This window comes from Ciona robusta, chromosome 9, assembly GCF_009617815.1.
Source record: "Ciona robusta chromosome 9, ASM961781v2".
Taxonomy (NCBI): Eukaryota; Metazoa; Chordata; class Ascidiacea; order Phlebobranchia; family Cionidae; genus Ciona; species Ciona robusta.
In genome coordinates this window covers 3022982-3042784 of record NC_143243.1, presented here as the reverse complement: position 1 = coordinate 3042784, position 19803 = coordinate 3022982, and the positions used below count along the sequence as shown (strand labels likewise).

Here is a 19803-nt window from a genome sequence, read left to right as displayed (position 1 = left end):
AGGCCCACCGGATCGTCTGGTGCGAACGTCCAGCCACCAGTGGGAGAGAACCGTCTCGATGCAGATAACAACACATCGACTAACAGAGCCCATCTTCAACGCTCCTGCAAAAGGACGCGGTTCTATCCCGAGGGAGAATGGGATATTTAAACACTTTTCAAAGGACACTCACGGTTTATTTTTTTAGTGCGCTGTTTGTTTATGTGTTTTTGCATCGCCCCACGGTTTATTTTATAGTTTGTTTACACTTTTTGTACAGTATGCTATACTGCTTTGGTCAGCCTGCTGAACCCTGTGTATCATTTTCCCACTTTCACTTGAGACACGTTATTAAGCTACTACCGCAGGAGCGGGTAGCAATTTTAGGTTTGGGAGTGTAACGTCAAAATCACCTCACTGTATTCAGTTAATGTGTTTTCTCCGTTTTGTGTTTCTTTTGAGTTCTTTTACGTGTTTCTGCTGATTGTTTTTTCTCACATTCCTTCTCCCGTAATTGCCGGCGTATATTGTGTCACGTGAGCGGCTGCAGGCATGCCGAGGCGCGGCCGCTTGAAAAAGCGAGAACGTGGCCAGTTCTCTCTTGGGTTTCTTACCGTTTACAACTGTTTTTAGATGCTCTGTATGCTGACTTCCCGTTGCTTCTTTAGCAAGTTTTATATTTCGTTGTAGCTTCAGCAAGTTTTATACGTGTACAACTATAGCTTTTATCGCCTTCAACTAAAACGCATATTGTATATTCAGTGGGATTGTGAGTAGGTCTAGCGGTAGGCCGTTAAAGCAGGGTGCCTGAACTTCCCTAACGAAAAATTCTCGTTACATTGCAAAATTAAGAAAATCATGAATGTAACTTAAGAATGAATGTAACTTATACTTTATCTTAGCGTGGCCAGAAAACGACAGTCGTTATCACACGGGTTTAACACCTCGTGCCAGCTTACGAGTTACCATGTATGTTACTTTGTGGGTAATTATTTCTTTTGATTTTTTTTGATTTTTTCATGTATGGCTGATAATTTGGACAACCCATTAGTGACCACTGGGTTGAAGCAGATGCCGTTAAGTGTCTTGCTCAAGAACACATATGCCCACAATGGTAGCAGCGTCGAGCCTTGAACCCATAGACTCTGGGTTACAGGCAGGCGCGCTAAGCACTGTGCCACGGCGCTGCTGGACAAATCATAAAATATATAATGTTAAGCATCCATTGTAAAAATAACATTGTTATGTTGCTACTGCTATGGGAAAACTGTGTATATTGTACGACAAATATGACTAAGAAATTAGACAACTGATTAGTGACCACTGGGTTATTGTAGTAACTGCCTTTGAGTGTCTTCCCCAAGCTGACAATGGTGGCAGCGACGAGCCTTGAATCTATATACCCTCTTGATTATAGGCAGGCGGACTAATCATTTGCCCCACACACGGCGCAAGGGGATTTTGGTGTACTTATACCAATAAGAGTTTGGGTATTGTGGTTTAAAATGGTATGCATTCGAACAACAAGAATGTTGAATATAATAACTCATGTAACTGTGTAAAACAACTCTACCATCACATATACGGCCGTCTCAATACAGGAAAGCATATTTCCTGCCAAAGATATTATCCGCGAAAACGTTTTAAATTCCTAAAAAAGGGGATTTTTCATAGAAACAAAAGGTTTGGTAATATCCGCAAAAACGTTTAAGAGTTCTTGAAAATGGAGACGTTTGTAATAAAAAGCGGCGAGTTTTGGTAGGAATCATCTCTTCATTCAGAAGTCAACAAAGTGAGTGGTTGGTTGGTTTTACTTGAGTTGTACGACTAATATTTGTTTCTGCAGATGAATAAGTCGGCACTTCTACTCTTGCTTGTCATCGGACTCCTCGTCCTCACCGAAACGAAGGCGGACTCCGTTTATAAACACCCTATTGCTCCCATACCTAACCGATGGAGATGGAACCAAATGGACACAGAAAACAGTAAGCGCTAAAATTTAAAAAAGTTGTGTGGGTAAAATTAACTACAAGGATTACGTCAAGTTTATTACATAAAAAAACAAAATTGTTCAATTATCTATTAAAATATGGCTAAAAATTTAAACAGCCGCAGTGTACGACTAGGTTTGGAAAATTGTAGATAGTTTTTTGTTCAAAAATACGTAAACAACGGTAGCACTAAATCAAGCTTTGAATTCGTAACATCCGGGCTATATAAGGGTTTATTTATAGTGAGCTGGGGTGGGATGGGATACTGTTAGCACCTAACTACCATATTTCCGGATCGTGTTTTGAATAATACATACCGCTCTTTTACTTTTAAACCTTACCCCAGCACCTTATTATAATGGGTTTATCATTTCAGTTGAAGATCTGCTTGAAAGCTTCATGACAGCTCAAGAAATGGAATAAATCAACCGTTGTAATACATGCAGTTCGCTGGTTTCAATAAATCGCCGTCAATATACAGTTGTTTGATACTTTTCACATCAATGCCATCATAGGGAACTAATATAAAATTCTATTAGTTTACCTATGATGTCCTTATATCTTATATATAGTAGGATGGGGAAAGATGGGACACCTTTTCATTCTATTTTCTCGTACATTTTGGTAGTAAACAAAGAACATTCAAAGAATTATAAAACCTTGTTCTCGCGACTTTCATAGACCGTTGTTAATTGTTTAAAAAAGGATCAGGATATTTATATATTTTGTGCTAAAGGTGTCCCATCTTCCCCCACCCCACTATATTTAGGGTTTAAATCATGCGTATAAATATAAAACTATGCATTGAAACTCATTATTTATACAACTAAACATTAAACAGTTAATCTTGCTGAATAAATTCGGGTAAATTAGATTAAGACGCATTAACACAACAGAATAAACCACTTACTGTTTATATCACTTTAATATCAAACTAGACAACATATACACCCATACAGCAACTTCGGGTGGTATTAAGATTTAAACCCTAAAGCTTCATCAAATCATACTCACAAAGTAACACACTTTTAAGTTGGCACGAGGTGTATCAAATATAATCTTTAGCGATGTAGACAGTGGCGCAGCCAGAAAAAATAAAGGGGGGGGGGTAATCAAAAAATTTTCAAAAAAAATTAAAGTATATTTTTTGGGGGTTCAAAAGGGGGTTCGTGACTTCCTAACCCCCCCTGGCTGCGCCACTGGATGTAGAATTGTTCGTTTATGTTTAAGCGCGAACGTAACATTAGCTGAAGCAAGCCTATTTTCGTTTACGTCAATCCTGCCCGACGAAACAGGTTTGAAATATAGAATTCCGAGTGTTTACTGCATGAATGCACGCACGAGTTCTCGGAAAAAAGCAATGATCGAGGTGGCCTGTTCTGCTGCAAGGTAGACTTACGAAGCACCCGACAACAATTGTTTAAGCAAACACATGCAAACGCGAATGAAAGTTTTGTTTTTAAGCTTGGAATGCACAGTAGCGTCTCAGCGCATGAACAATACAGAAAACAAACACCGTATGCGTAGTAGAGAAAACATCATTTTGAAAAACAATGCTCATTTACGTCAAGGGTATTCTGGGAAATGGTTTATTTAAAGCAAAAAACGGTCGTCACCACGATTGCGCTGATTTTCCTAGAAAAACAAAAGGGGTGTGTCACTTCTTAAACCGATCGAGAGCGCTTTTCATTATCGCGGGTTCAACTTGTGAGCCATCAGTGGTCACTGTATGGGGAAGTTTCCCAGCTTTACGCTCGTCTTTTTTCAGCATCTCGCGTTTCGTTTTCATCTCATCACGAATATGGTTTCGGAGTTTTTCACCCTTTACTTTCTTCTTACGCTTCTCAACGTGACCAGATTTGCTGCGGCCCTTCTTCTTATGGCGGGGTGCAAATGCAGGCTTGTCTGGCACGTAACCCTGCACGGAGAATGAGTTATATCATGGTTTATTAAACTGTGCGTAACATGGATTAGGTGTTTCGCGAAACTTTCACTAATTACCATAAACTTATAAACAAATTTCAGAAAGTTTCAGAAAAATATGCACAAAAAATGAGCAATCGCAAACGGATATATAAGAACCATCAACCATATAATATTTGAAAATCGTCGCGAAAATAAAATCTGTCACGGAAGACGGGTGCAGAGAAAGGTTATATCGTTTACTCGTTTAGTCATCGACTTAAAATATAGGTAGACAAAAACTAGTTAGTCATATTTAAACGTAACGAAATGCGCGGAAAAGGCTCAGGTATAGGATTAACATTTATGTGCACGTAGAAAATCAGCAACTAAAAATATCCAGCAGGGCAGAGAAAAAACTTAGAATTTTTGCAAGCAAGCCGTTATATGAGAAATATATACAAAATAGAAGTTTCTTTGGATTTTTAAAAATAAAAAATCGCGCCGAGGTCATAAGAGATCGCTCAGCTCGCTCTAAAATTAGATTAACATCGATGAAAATTGCAGACACAGCAGATTGTGGATAACATAACGATATATCGCGTTGCGTGAACACTTGTTGAAAATATTAATTATTTATGTGAAACTCCCATATGTTGGTGTATAAAGTGGGAAATATTGACTGAACGCACTCAATGTTATTCAGGTCGCACTGTACATATTTAAATTCCATTTTTTTACCTACGCCTAAACAAAAAATGGTATAAATATATAATAGTAGGGTGGGAGAAAATGGGACACCTTTAGCACAAAATATCCTGACTGGAGATTCTTTGTTTACTACTAAATGGGACGAGGAAGTTGAGTTAAAAGGTGTCCAATCTCCCACACTATATACCATTATTTAATACAACATAAAAATCCTATAAACCAACCAATATCTCCTCCCTGTCCTTTCGTAACCTCTCGGCAGTCACGTGATCAACTTTTGAAAGCATGAATGGATCAAGTGAGATCATTTCCGGTTGTATTTTCTCGAGTAAAGCTTTCACTTCCCACTCTCTTCGCTGTTGCTTACTTCGGTTCGGATTTGCCTCAAAAGCGTCATAGTTCGGTTCCCCAGCACCTTGGGAATAAATGACGTGTTAAGCAGGTTGTGTCGCACACCTCATGCGCGCTGTCAATTTGGCTTATTTCATTAGTACTTGAGTGTTGGCGCTTGGTAAAGTACGTTAGTGTATGGAACCAACCGAGAAAGGTAAAAGACTGTCAGAGGCGGGCCGTATGTTTAATGGGCGAAATCTGGCGTAAAATCAATGTTTCTTGGCGTTTATTGCTGTAACCCAGCAATATATAAGACTGAATTTGCGGTTACGGATCGAAATTATGACAGTCAGACGTGTGGTACATTGTCAGACAAGGGTACCCCTACTACCCCACCTGGTTCAATGCTCGATACTGATACTGTTTAAGACATTGAACATACATTGCTCTAAATTAGTGGTCATTATAAAAGAGGTTGTAGCACCCCAGGTGTCGGGGTAATGTGCCAACTTTGATTTAAACCTTACGTCTCCTGACCTGCCAATTTACCCACGTATAGATATAAAATATAAATACCTGGTACTAGTAAGCTCACGAATCCGTCAGCTGCTCCAACACCCAAAACATCTTCATACGGACAAAACGCGATGTCTTCGGCTGGCAGCTTCATCATATGAACTAAGTAGGGACGTTCGTGGACCTATATATAAACTCGTAACAAATGAAAAATCCCCAAAAAAACACAAAGTTACCCACGTGGACCGGGTAACTCGTAAGCTGGCGTGGTAAGGTAACTACTGTCGTTGCCACGCGACGAAAGGATAAATCAGTTACATTCATTTATTCGTTTAAGTATACGAAGGGCAGAATAGACAGAGTAAATTTCCCTTATTAATTCTTGCGTGGCGAGGCAACCTCAGAAGTTATAACACTGGTGTTCTATTTCATAGACTTCGCTTACGAATTACCACATGTGTGACTTTGTGGGGATTGTATTTCAGCGTTTGAAAATTAACTTAAATCAATGAATCATTTCCAATTTTAAAGAAAAGCTTTTCTGTTGTTTCAACCATGCTATATATATTCAAATACATATATGGATCATTATATTCCATTTAAAGTACTGACGCAGATTCGAACTAAACTAAAATATCTTGTTTGCAGAAATAAGTCCACAAGACACGTTTCGAGCGAGATATATGTCATTAGAAATATATTAAATTTAAAACGAACTAGTTTGGTCGCTTTAATTTAGCTTGTGTGAATCCCAGTTCCGTTAAGGCAGGGTTATTGCAGTAAGAGCTAAGAAAAGGTTTGAAAACCCCCCCTATGCATGAGGAAGTGTTGAGAATTTCAAAATAATGTTTCCGCAAAACAAGCGTTGCCAGAAAATTTCGGAAAAATGACTTCAGACTAAACACATGATATATTTACGTTTCGCTAACAATAGCTTACTAGTCACCACGTGACTACAGTCGTTTTAGGCGCGGTATGACGTCACGATTTCACAGCGTGAACTATCGTTCAAAGTTATTGAATAAAACATGAATGGGGTAACATGGTTGTAGGATATAGGCCTTTAATATAGAGGGAAAATCAGAAGCCGTTAATCTTGTAATCCATCATTGCTGGTATAGACACATGACTATCCCGTATTAGGTTAAGCGGAAAAGATTTTACTCGGTGATTTAAGAAGAATGACGCAAGCGAGAAAGAACAAACATCCTGTTAGTTGGATGTGCATGGTATAGATAGGCTATAGCAGTAATATGACGACGCAGGATTCTTAGTTGTGCTGTGCGCATACGCCTTCCTGCATGTTCCTATTGTACTATGGACCAGCATGCAAAACGGATTGCGACATTTTAATGACGTATATTAGTGAATGCAAGACGTGCGGTCGGTGATATGAAGGTATTATTTAAGTCTACATTCTGCTGCGAGGGTCGTGCTACAGCCGATCTATAGCGGAAACGATAAGCCTGGTAGGCTGTGACGTGTCTCTTCAATTATAATTTAAGGGTAGGCTGTGTGCGGACGAATTGGCATGCACACGATGTTGTGAGTCAATAATAGAGAATTTAAATAAATAATAAGTTGAAAGTGAGCTATTTGCTTGATAATAGTTGCAGTAATACTATCTTTGTAACGGAAATCGCATTAGATACCATATGCTCGCATGTTTAGCTGCCTATGTGTTGGTTTAGTTAGTATGGTGTATAAACACGATTGTAGCAAACATAACAAGACCAGTGTTTACACGGATATCTACATGAGAGTGTGTTTATCCTTTGGTTATCTGGTCATAAGCCGTAGCAGGTTGTGTGGTAAGGATTATGTACTTTATATATTAGTACTAAGGCTCGAAAGAATATTATAGCAGGTTTAATTATTATGCAGTAACAAAGTTGTTTGAATATTAATATCTGGCGTGGCTGGTTCGAATTGGCGACGGTTTTTGTGATACTCTTTCTGCAGGCAAGAGGTATGACTGTTTGTATTGGAAATATTGTATTCCGTCAAGATTATTATAGTTATTTTTAAAAAAGCAATGATTACACCTTCAGCGAAAGCTTGATGGATATATATATTGGTATTGTAATAAATCAAAAGCTATACCTGTATGCAAGGATTGTTGTAGATTTCAACAACGTTATTAGAAGTGGCTGCCAACAGGTTACGTTGGCTGAAACATAAGTTGGAAGGTCCTGTTGAAAGTTGATAGGAGTGAAGTGGCTTATACATGCGTAGGTCGAAGATCTTCATTTTACGGTCTTGCCCAGCTGTAGCTAAGTAGCTGGAATTTGTAAATGGATAGTTTTCACGGCATACAGTGTATTCATTACTACACGGTACAGTAATTCACCAAACAGCCAAATAATTTTGAATGTCCACTATATTATGCATATATTGTGTAAGGTCTGATAATCTTTAATGTTCAATATATTGTGCATATAGTAGGGTGGGGGAAGATGGGATATTTTTTTATTCTATTTTCTCGTACCATTTGATAGTAAATGAAGAAAATTAAAAAAATTATAAAACCGGATCCTCACGACTCCTATAGAGCGTTGAGAATTGTTTAAAACACGATCAGGATATTTGGATATTGTGTACTAAAGGTGTCCTATCTTTCCCCACGCTACTATATATTGTATAAGGCACAATGCCTGGCCGTGGCCCATAAGTATTTTGATTGATGTGGTTAAGTTATATGTTTGGAATTTAGATTAAGTATAGTACTGTGGGATATGATGGGATTAGTACCAAAATCCCATATTTCCTGATGAAGAAACAATTAACAACACTCGTTTAGAGTCGTAGGGATATGGGTATATAAATATGTTAATATTCTTAGTTTACTACCAAATGGGACGAAAAAGGAGAATGCAATACGTCCCATCTTACCCCACCCTACTACAAACGCATATATCAATATAAAAAAAGTTTTAAAATATATAAAGATCTTTAAAATATGTGTTTAAACATGTACATGTGAATTTCGCAACAAATAATTTTTCGGTTTCGTCGCTTTTGTTACCCTCGATGAATACTATGACGTAATAATGGGAATTATGACGGTATACAGACCGCACGTTCGTAAGGTGCTATAAATAGATTTTAATCTGTCTTGATATTAAATACAGTATGCAGTCTTTTTTGCGTTTACCCAAATTTGCGATAGTTTTACACGTACTTAAACAAATGGTTGGGAGATGTAATAAATTCACAAGAAACGCGAAGATGTGTTTATGCGTACTATGTTCTGTAAACCAGTTGTGCTTTAACAATTCGAAGAAAATAACTGACATTATGTTAAGGACTAGGCAACTATCAACAAAAACATAAGTAGGGTGTGTACATGATATGTAATATGGCGTTTTAATAACCAAGTATTTGTTGGACTACGTGTTAAGAATACTTAAGCGTACTTTTTAGCGTTATTTTGCGGTTTAAAAGGTTTTTTTTAATAAAAATGAGATATTATTGGATGAAATCGCGTGGCGGGCCAACGACATTCGTTATAACACGGATGTTCAGTTTCATCACCTCGTGCCCGCTTACGAGTTACCACATAAGCATAAATATTAATTACTTTCCACGCTTTTCTACTGCCATTGACCGTATAGCAGTTTTATGGCACAACATTCGAACTAATGGTTCCTTTTGGTTTGGACTCCACATAGATATAGAACCATTATGGTGACCTAGAAAATAAGATATTTCATAAATTAAAAAAAACATTGATTGAAAGGCGATAAATTCGCTGTTGCTTTTTGCGTTTGGCTTGGTTTAAATTATTCATAACCTTTTATCTTTCGAGTTTTGTAAGCTCTACGGGAAAGCGTGTAATAATTTAAGCCATTTAAAACTCAGTGAAATTCTTATGAGTAAATTGGATTATTGTCGCTTACCCAGCAGTACAACTGCGTTGTGTGGATTGTGGCACATAACGTTCAGTCGGCCACCCTTCGTATTGATTGTTGAAACAATATTTCCAGTCGAAATGTCAGTGTATTGTAGATACCCATGTCGGTTCTAACGAGCAAAACAGATTAGAATACCCCAGGCGCAGTGGTAACTTAAAACAGCATAATTGGTTATTTATCACTTACAGTAACGAAGATCAGGTAAAATAATACAACCAAGAGAAGGGAGTTAGCAACGAAACGAAAGTCCTTATACATTGTGTATAAACACAGATTCTGGCAAACTTTTACGCAGTTGCGAGAATTTACCAGGATGCTAGGACGGTTGTACAATATATACATAAGCTTGGTAAGGTGTTAGGTACAGCTGCTTGTATAGTGCCTTCCTGTGTGACTCACCGTTGTTGTAAGTAAGAAATGGTACGGAAGAAAGTCTAAACGTAGAGTGTCGTTTAATCTCTTCATACAGTGTATTTCGATGCCTTGGTTATCGTATATGTAAAGCCATTTGCGCTGGGCAACAGCAAACATATTCTCCGTGTGTAGCCACCTGGGATACAGAAGATCAATTTACGAACCGCATTACTAACTCAGTGTATATGGGCGAACGTCAGACACAGAGCGAGCGTAAATTCAATATACCAGCCCGCTGTTAACTTATTTGAAATATTGATTTAGGTCGCTTAGAGCCGCAGCAGTGGACACTTGATTTTAGGCAGATAAGTTTGTTTAAACGGTTGAGTATCGTGTGTGGGGAAAGATGGGATACCGCTAGCTAGCACATTTTGTGCCAAGAGGAACAAGAATCTAGAATAAAACGTGTCTCATCTTACCCCACTTTACTAAACTTTATAAATAGCTAAGTGACCTATTTTAAACCCACGAGATTATTTAATCAAATATAATGCATGGCGTGTGCGTTTAAAGTGTTTTAATACGTGGTGTAATTACGCAAGGCTAGTACGCGACAACGGAAATTTGCATCGATAACAATGTATTTCCTTTTTATTGTTTATAACTACTGTATTATAGAGGTATTAAAAACACTGTACACGCATTAAGTGATAAAAAGTGGCACTGCTAATGTGTTTACTCACGAATCAGGTATAATTGTAAAATCGATATGTGTTTGTTTCATCTCGACCTGGCTGAACAAAGGACGAAATAATTTTCAAATATCATTCCGTTTGTTCATTCTACCGAATATTGATCTCGTATTTAAAACGGAAAACGTGTTTTTATTTCAGCGCTAAGAACTGTATACATTTGTATTATCTGTGCAATTATTTGGACCCGATTCGGAGCAATAGGAAACAGCTCATTCAGTTGGTTTTGTTCGCGCATGGGGCCGCACTTGTTTTAATTGAAAATAAAAAGTTTTTTTTGTGTCGTGTAAGAAGTTACAAAACCGCCACAGATGTTGAAAATGGGATGTGGCTTGTCCAAAGACAATGCAGAAGCAGGGAAGATAAGCCGGGACATTGATAGGCAAATTAAAACAGAAACGAAGGTAACTTTTCACCTGTTATATCTAAACATCTTGAGGTTTATATAAACTGATACATATGTAGGTGGGGGAAGACGGGACTATATAGTAGGGTGGGGGAAGACGGGACAATATAGTAGGGTGGGGGAAGACGGGACTATATGGTAGAGTGGGGGAAGACTTTTAGTACATAATTACCAAATATTCTGATCGGGTTTTAACAATCAACAACCATCTATGGGAGTCGTGAGGATACGGTTTTATATTTCATCGTTTACCACCAATTGCAACGAGAAAATAGAATAAAAAGTGTCCCATCTTCCTCCAACCTACTATACTTTATTTTATAAGAGTGTGGTACTGAATTCATGTGGAGATGCATGTCAGGATTTATGAGACCTGGAATACCAGCCCAGATTTGGCCCATTACCCCAACACCAGTAAAAAATAGACATAAAAATTTAAGGAAAAAAATTACGGAAAGAAATGCTAAAAGAGTAGTTTTCAGATTTTTTATTTATTATACCACTCCATAGGCATTCCAGGAACAAATCAAACTCCTGCTACTTGGGGCTGGTGAATCAGGCAAAAGTACGATTGTCAAACAAATGGTCATTATTCATAAAAATGGATTTTCAGAAGAAGAAGTTTATAAATTTAGGTTGGAGAAGTCTAAGTGAAAAATATTTTTTAAATTAACATTTTGGTATTCATATTTTTTATACCGAAATTTTAATTGTTCGAGTAATATCAATGTTTGTTGTGTCCACTTGTGTGTAATTAAAAAATGTGATTGTTTTACTGGTAAGATACCGCAAATTTATGATCAAATTAGGAAACTTCCCAATATAAAAACTTATTAAAAAATAGTTTAATGCCAATATATTTATAAAGAATTACCTACAAAAAAAGAATACTTTAATAATTACTACAATTCCTAATTAAACAAATGACACGCCCTATTCTTTTTTATAAATTGTTTGTGCAAGGTCATATTCACAACAAATCACAAGGGACGGCACAATTTTAGCATAACTAATATACTTATATTGGTTTCCTAATACTTAGTGTATTAGAACAGATTTACCAACTGTTGTTTTGTCGCTATATCCTCTCTTTTCGTTTAAAACAATTTATAAATCTTTGCTACCGTTATCAAAGAGACAAATAAAGTTATTATTATATTATTAATAAAGTGTATTCCATTTACAACAGACCTATTGTGTTTGGGAATGTATTGCAATGCATGCTGTCGATGGTGGTAGCTATGAACAAGTTAGGAATACAATATGAAGACAAAGAAAGAGAGGTACGACATTAAATATTTAAAATATGACACATGCGTGTTTAGTCTGCATTGGAAGCATATTGCGTGGCTACCCACTAATAGGAATAATATTACTGGCTATTTTTTTAAACAACAGAATTTTTCAAATACTATGTCCCTGTCCCAAATATAATCTTATCATTTTTAGCAAAAAAATGATTATAGATAGTACTGTGGGGAAAGATGGGACACCTTTAGCATGTAATATCCAAAATCCAAACATCCTGTGTTTTAAACAATTAATAACGGTCTATGAGAGTCGTGAGGATACAGATTTATAATTTATTGAGTGTTCTTTGTTAACTACCGAATGGGACGAAAAAATAAAATGAAAATGTGTCCCATCTTTTTCTATTACTATATGTTCAAAAAAAGAGAGTAATAGTGTCGAATTCTTGGAATAAATTGAAAATATGTTTTGATTACAGAACGATGCAGGCAAATTGCTAGCAGCTGCTGCAGCAAACACAGAAGACATTGGTGGAACTATCGGACAATGTATAAAAAACTTGTGGCAAGATGGTGGAATACAAGTGGGTGATGTTAAATATTGTTCAAAATACAACTTAGTAAATGGTGTACAGATACAACCCAATCATTATATATATTTTCTATGTGAATATGATATTGTGGAGTACCTGATATATAGGTGCATAAATACAACCAGAAATATAAGATATATATATTAAATACAACCATAAAATATAGTGTAGAAATACAACCAGAATTAAGTCTATAAATACAATAAATCTAATCACTATATATTTTTTATGCATATATATTGTAGAGTGTACACCCTGAAATATAGTGTAGAAATACATGAGGATTTCTATTACACAAATACATAAATAGCCATACCTACACACAAAACTATTTATGAATATTTTTTTCACGTGTATGATACAGTGTACAACTAGATATACGATCTATAAATACTATTTTTTGTATTGCACAAATACATAGCCATGGCTGTTTATACCAAAACTAAATGATTACTAGTATATATTGTTTTTTTTATGCGTATATGATACAGTGTACAACTTGATATAAAGTGTAAAAATACAACCTGATATATAGAGTATAAATACATCACAGTTTGTGTTACACAAACACACAATCATGGCTGTTTATACCAAAAGTAAATACACAAAACTGCTGAGTTGAAAACTTGGGAGTCAAACTTAATTATGCCACGGTGGGGTTATTTATAATTTATAAGCTATACTAACTGGACCAGTCAGACATTAAACATGAAATGCGTTTTACTGGATTCCAGTAGACAAATATTTGTTGTAAGTTTTAACCTTTGGTTATTTTTTGTCCTAATTTTAAAGCATTCTTAAACTAACTTAGTAAAAAACAACAAAATTTTTGCAATACTTTGTTTTATGTGTTATTTTTGGATTTGGGAAAAATGTGTACAAAATTACAAATTTTAACATCAACTATTTACATCCATTAAATATGAACAACAGTTTTTTTTTCAGAAAATTCCGAAATAAGGTCGTACTAGTGTACTACATATTGTAGTAAAAAATAATGTTTTTTTACAAAATCTTCGGTGACATTGTTAAAACATACACTTATAGTTGTCAAAAATGAGTAGCATCGCTGTTTAGTTATAATTAGCCATGGTAGCGGTAGTGGAACACATTAAACAGACTTGGTTCAGATATTATTTAAGCATTAAATTAAACGTAATTTCAATTTCAGAAATGTTTCGGTCGATCAAGAGAGTATCACCTTATTGATTCAGCTGAATATTATCTTAACAACCTTGACACAATATTAGATCCAAACTACATCCCATCGGAGCAAGATATATTGAGGACACGAGTGACTACAACAGGAATATCAGAAACAAAGTATACAAAAAATTTGAGATTTGTTTGATTTTAAAGAATGTATAGTATGCTGGGGGAAGATGAGAGCATTCAAAATATCTTTTTGTCTCATTTAGTAGTAAACAAAGAACATTCAAATGATCAGGATAATAGGTGCTAATATTTTTTCAATTTTTACAGTATTAAAATTTCCAATAAGTTTTAAGAGTTTACATGTAATACTAAAACCTGAATGTATAATCAGATTAAAGCAAGACACCTTAACAAATGCACAAAGATTTTAACTAAAGCTATGAAAACCTATGCATTGCCTACATAATATTTTAGTTTTGAAAAGTTTGTAGATCAGTTTGTAGATTGTTTTTGGATCAATTTTGAAATTGTTTTACATGACAAAAATAATTTTAAAACTTTCTAAACATACTTCTTAGCACACAAAAATGAAAACAACCAATCTATCTGGTCACCCAAATAAAAGGCACCAATTATCAAAAAAAAAACTATGATCAAAAAAGCAGTTTTAACCGTAATCCTTAAAGTGAATATTTTTTTATTTTTTTTAGATTTACTTTTAAAGACATCAACTTTTTAATGTTGGACGTCGGGGGACAACGAACAGAAAGAAAGAAATGGATTCATTGCTTTGAAGATGTTACTGCCATTATATTTATTGTTGCATTAAGTGGTTATGATCAGGTACATAAAAAATCCTAATTTATACATTTTTGCCTAAGCAAAATATTTCTAATTTAATGATTCAGAATTCAACACCCACATTGCAAAATTTTAAAACTACAAAGCAGGACTTTTCATAACTGGGTGTAACGAACTGCAGGGCCCCCAAGAGTATATCAACTTTACAAAAAGTACTGTATATATTAGACTTTTAACCATGAAGGGCTATGGAAAAGAGAAGATTAAAAGGGGTCACAAGTAAACAATACATTGCAAAATAAACCCCCCAAATTAATCCAATAACTGGGAACTACAGCTAATATTTACACCTAAAAATAAACAAATACAATTATACTAAACTACAAGCTGTCTAGCCTGTCTCAGTAACAATAGTAAAACAAGCAATAAAATGGGCAAAATTGCTTAAACTATGCATGAGGATACGGTTGGCTGTTATTATATAATTCTGTAAATATTCTGTTTTACTACCAAATTTACTACCAAATGGGATGAAAAAAATAGGAAGAAAACATCTTACATTCCCCTTGCCTATTACACATACTATTACCATAGGTGCTATTAGAAGATGATCAAATGAATCGAATGCACGAGTCAATGGTTCTATTCGACTCCATCTGCAACAATTCCTGGTTTTCAAAAACTGCAATGATTCTCTTCCTTAATAAAAAAGATTTGTTCCAGCAGAAAATTCTCAATTCGCCACTGACTGTATGTTTTCCTGATTATACAGGTATTTATAACAAACTATAAAAATAGTTAAAACGAATTTAAAAAATAGAAAAGAGTTTTTTACACAAATATAGTTTGTATCATTATTTTGGGATCACACCATTTTTTTTCAATCTAAACTTTACAATGCAAAGAAAATACAACACTTTCTTTATTTTCAACTATGTCTGTTTGGCCCATTACACAGAAACTACTATATTTCAAACATTTCCATTCTGGAAAATTGATTTTATATGTTGTCACTTCAGTCTTCTATAAGATGTAGGTCCAAAAGCACTATACCATTTATCTCACAGTATATTAACCCCTAACTTAAGCATAAGATACTGATTTGATTTGGGCATAAGATACTGGAATGGGAATAGTTAGTACAAGTTGATATATAAGATGTTGGCCTTCTATGATTCCTTTCAGAAACACCTAAAATCCCAAGCCCAACATTTAAAGAATAAAAAAACGCAGTTTCCTATAAGAAAGCATAAAAAGTCAACATCTAAAATAACAACTGTACAGTGGTATATAATCCTTACAAAATGAAATACCATTGAAATAACACCAAAATATTTTGTTTAGGAAAAAACACCTACGCTGAAGCATCTGTTTATATACGACATCAGTTCGAAGACCTAAACATTCACCCGGACACTAAAGAAATCTACTGCCACTTCACATGTGCGACGGACACAAGAAACATAGAGGTACGAAGTTATAATCAAATCAACATTCACTGGTCTAATAGTATTTAAAAAATGCAAAATATATAAATATAAAGCTAAAGCACCTCTTTATCAACTGGTACATTATTCTTATATAAGGTGGTACATTCCCCACTGTACCAGTCTGTACGGGTTGTGTGTTTACGCACACTTTTGTTTCTATTGGAAGTTTAACTTGAAACTAATTAAAACATAAATGGCTCGTTAATTGTCTGCTGGGTGTAGGGAACACTTTTTTATGTTTTTCCATTCAAATGTAAATATTTTTTTAACTGTAAGCGTGTAACAACTGTTATTTTGCCCCTTTATTCTGTCTTTTCGTTTAAAACAATTCTAAATCTTCTTTACCATAATTAAAGAAACAAATAAAGTTATTATTAATATTCAATATTTAATATTTATATTTATTAATTAGTACTTAATGTTTAGGTTGTATTTGATGCAGTAGCTGATGTCATAACAAAGTCAAATATGATGGAGATTGGACTTATTTAACGACTAGATGATTACACCAAACATAACCAAAAGATTTGCTTTTACAGCACCAGTGACAAATATCCTCAAACAATTAAGAAATGAGATATTGCAGCAAACCAATTCAACTATGGATACCAATTGACTAAAACTTATATTCTTCATAACTGTTACCAGATATCACCAGTGTGTAGAAAGCACTGAATGCTTATGAACTGTCACTGTTTTAACACCAAACATAGGGTAATACAAATGCACTGTTGGTATACAGAGCGATTACAAGTACACAGAGATTACTTTGATTTGGGAAGTTTTTATTTCTTCAAACCTGTGTGCTTGTTCATATATATATTTTATATTTCATTAATTTGTACATTTTGTTTTTAATTTACAGTCTTGATATGTTGTGGTTTTAAAACAATTTTTAATCAACTCAATGACATGAGACAGCTAGGAAGTAGTAGCAAGTTTAATTGAGGACACGAACTCACTGAATTTTATAAAAACATTAAACTGTTTCCTTGTTTTGAATATTTGAATTCTGAAAACAGTGCACTAACAGATATTGTTGTTTTTTTTTCCCAAAACCCAATAAAAAAAATTTCATAAGAAAATAGTGTCTATAAATTTACCTGCCTTGACCACTAGACATTGGGATAGTGGTTAAATTGTTAAAAAATGTTAATTTTTGCTTATGTAACAAAATTAAACAGATTACACGAGTACACAACATCACACTTAACAACAAAAAGTACAAACTACATAAATCGATACATGTGCTGTTGATTGTACAGATATTTTACCTACGTGCATGTTATTGCATTGATTAACAATTATTTATTATAACTATGTCCCTTACTTTGTTTGTTACAATATTGTGCATAGACTCTTACACTGCTGCATGACCATTATAGTCACCATAGGCACACAACTTTTTAAAATACAGGGGATGGCTAGTTAAATGGCATTCCCATGAAAAAAATCTAACACACTGGCTGTAATTTTTGCTGATTAGTATTAACATATATATATATATATATGTTTTTGCCGCCATGTGTATGTACTTTAACTGTGGGGGAAATCTTCTTCAAATTTGTTTTTGTAGCTTAGAGGATGGGTTTCGTCTTAAATGTAACTTACTTTATCCTTATATGGCCGGAAAACAACATTCCTTAAAAGCAGGTATTCTGTTTCATACACCTAGTGCCCGCTTACAAGTTAACAAGTATTTATGTTACTTTTTTGGTGATTTTTTTTGTATATTTTTATATTTAATAATGTTTGGCTAATCATTTCGACAACCCATAAGTGCCCACTGGGTTAAAGCAATTGCTGCTAAGGGTCTTGCTCAATGACACATATGCCTACAATGATAGCAGGCGTGCAAACCACTTTGCCACCGCATCTTGCCATACACCGAGACTGCGAGACATATACTGATTGATGTAGTGCCAGAAAATTCAGCATACCCTGCAACCTTAGATTTGGCTCCTATGCAGTCTTCCTATCTAATATCCCCCACACAACTCACTTGATGTCTTCAACTGATTCCATGACATTCATCTCACACGTGAGTCGTTTCGTCATCCAATCAAATGCAGCAACGTGGCCCCGCTTCCCACCAATCAACAAGTGTCTATTTATAAACAAATGATAGAAAATGCTTAAAATTTTGACGATGTAAACAAATAATGGGATATGGGATTAGCCACCTTGATTTTTAAAGACAGATTACAAAAAAAGGTTTGCTAACTCTAGTGATTAAATGTAAAATGTTGATGTTTTATTAGAAAATCTTGTTTCATAAAAACCTCCTGTTATAGTTTCAACATTTTGTTATTAAATCAGTTCTCAATATATCTTAACCAGATTTGTTTTATTTCAATTGGTCAAACTAAAAATTCAAGTGACATTACCTTCCATTTCTTGTGTAATCAATTCTGTATGGTCCGAACTCTTCCAGTTTAAGTTGAAAATGTTTATTTGCGCTTGCGATGTCAGCTTCTTTAACAATGGATTGTTGATCGATCATCCATGACTCCTCACCCTCCTCTGTTTCCAAAAACCTGTTCGTCAAATTCGACAATGTAAATAAAACAATGTTTTTATGCAAACATTTTTTCCAACCTGGTTTTAACTTTTAATAAAACATAAACAGCTTGTGGTTTGTCCTTTTTTTTTCGATTAATAATAAATAATAATATTAATTATCAATATTATAATAATAACTTTATTTGCTTCTTTTATTATGGCAGCGATGATTTAGAAATAGAAATCTGAATAGAAGAACAAGATATAGCAAAAAACAACAGTTGTTAAATCGTTCTTAAATTAAATGTAATGTCTTTTACACTGCAACACATCCAGATAAAAAAAGAATAATATGCAAAACCATTACATCGGATCCCCATGAAAATTATAAAAAAATCATTTGAGATATTACAAACTAGCAAAAATATTTACTAGAACCAATTTAAATAAATATGGCATGCTTTATTATACATATGCGAATCTTCCCTTTTCATATTTGATTAACTATGTAAAATTAACCTAATGTGTTCCAACCTACCCTGGTTCCTCGGTGAGAAGAAGTTCATATCTTGCCGCTTGTTTAACAGCAGAGCCATATTTTTTTTCAGTTAAATCAAGTGTTCCTATAATGGAATAAAAGATAAAAGTTAATATATTAAAATATAAAGTTAAAACTTTTTTTTACCTTTCAACTTTCTGTCTCTTATCTTTTTTGTTTTAATTCGGGTTCCTTTGTTATAACGCTCCAGTCTGTCTTCATGTATTGGGGCATCGCCATAAAAAGGATCCTGAATATGAAATCAATGGGTTAGAGTTATTTTAAGCACAATTTGTGTACAGTGACCACTTTTTAAAACTTTATAACGGTGGTATGAAATATTAAAAATGTTGGTGCAGCTTAAATTTACAAATGAAAACCTATGAAACCACCTTTGCAGCAATTTCATTTTCTGCAGTTTCTTCTTCTTTCGTAGTCATCTTATTCATATAACACGTGCGTTAAGTTAAATATACAGAAGAGCATCTACCTGTTCTTTTAAAAGGCAAACAATATTATTTATATTTCTGACTTTCGTATAATATTAAAAGAATAAACGTGGAGCAAATTTATAACTACGTAACTTCAAACATGTGCATGTAATAGAAATCTGATA

General features: G+C 34.6%; 2 protein-coding genes across 2 annotated transcripts; one reads left to right on the top strand and one right to left on the bottom strand.

Annotated features, from left to right (window-relative positions):
• Positions 1 to 3543: 3543 nt before the first annotated feature.
• Positions 3544 to 19739, bottom strand: LOC149730868 (WD repeat-containing protein 46-like). Its single transcript, XM_089884155.1, has 12 exons — positions 19580 to 19739; positions 19335 to 19437; positions 19188 to 19272; positions 18535 to 18684; positions 18150 to 18254; positions 9746 to 9896; positions 9332 to 9455; positions 9013 to 9124; positions 7536 to 7713; positions 5493 to 5616; positions 4808 to 4998; positions 3544 to 3888 (listed from the first exon to the last, which is right to left on the bottom strand). The coding sequence occupies exons 1-12, from the start codon at positions 19634 to 19636 to the stop codon at positions 3628 to 3630; spliced, it is 1641 nt and encodes a 546-aa protein (XP_089740281.1). The 5' UTR covers positions 19637 to 19739; the 3' UTR covers positions 3544 to 3627.
• On the top strand, positions 9959 to 17232 carry LOC149730869 (guanine nucleotide-binding protein G(i) subunit alpha-like). The gene is made up of 9 exons (XM_089884168.1): positions 9959 to 10856; positions 11369 to 11493; positions 12048 to 12141; positions 12588 to 12692; positions 13873 to 14024; positions 14567 to 14699; positions 15252 to 15429; positions 16002 to 16126; positions 16574 to 17232. The coding sequence occupies exons 1-9, from the start codon at positions 10764 to 10766 to the stop codon at positions 16637 to 16639; spliced, it is 1071 nt and encodes a 356-aa protein (XP_089740294.1). The 5' UTR covers positions 9959 to 10763; the 3' UTR covers positions 16640 to 17232.
• Positions 19740 to 19803: the final 64 nt, after the last annotated feature.

Bases quoted from the DNA above. Each gene is read 5' to 3' on its own strand.
- LOC149730869 (XM_089884168.1), top strand. From the start codon at position 10,764: ATGTTGAAAATGGGATGTGGCTTGTCCAAAGACAATGCAGAAGCAGGG. The intron at 14,025-14,566 runs GTATACAAAAAA...TATTTTTTTTAG, and splicing joins ACAGGAATATCAGAAACAAA to ATTTACTTTTAAAGACATCA. The intron at 16,127-16,573 runs GTACGAAGTTAT...CTTAATGTTTAG, and splicing joins CGGACACAAGAAACATAGAG to GTTGTATTTGATGCAGTAGC.
- LOC149730868 (XM_089884155.1), bottom strand. From the start codon at position 19,636: ATGAATAAGATGACTACGAAAGAAGAAGAAACTGCAGAAAATGAAATT. The intron at 19,438-19,579 runs GTGGTTTCATAG...TTTCATATTCAG, and splicing joins AAAATGAAATTGCTGCAAAG to GATCCTTTTTATGGCGATGC. The intron at 18,685-19,187 runs GTAGGTTGGAAC...TTTGACGAACAG, and splicing joins CTTCTCACCGAGGAACCAGG to GTTTTTGGAAACAGAGGAGG.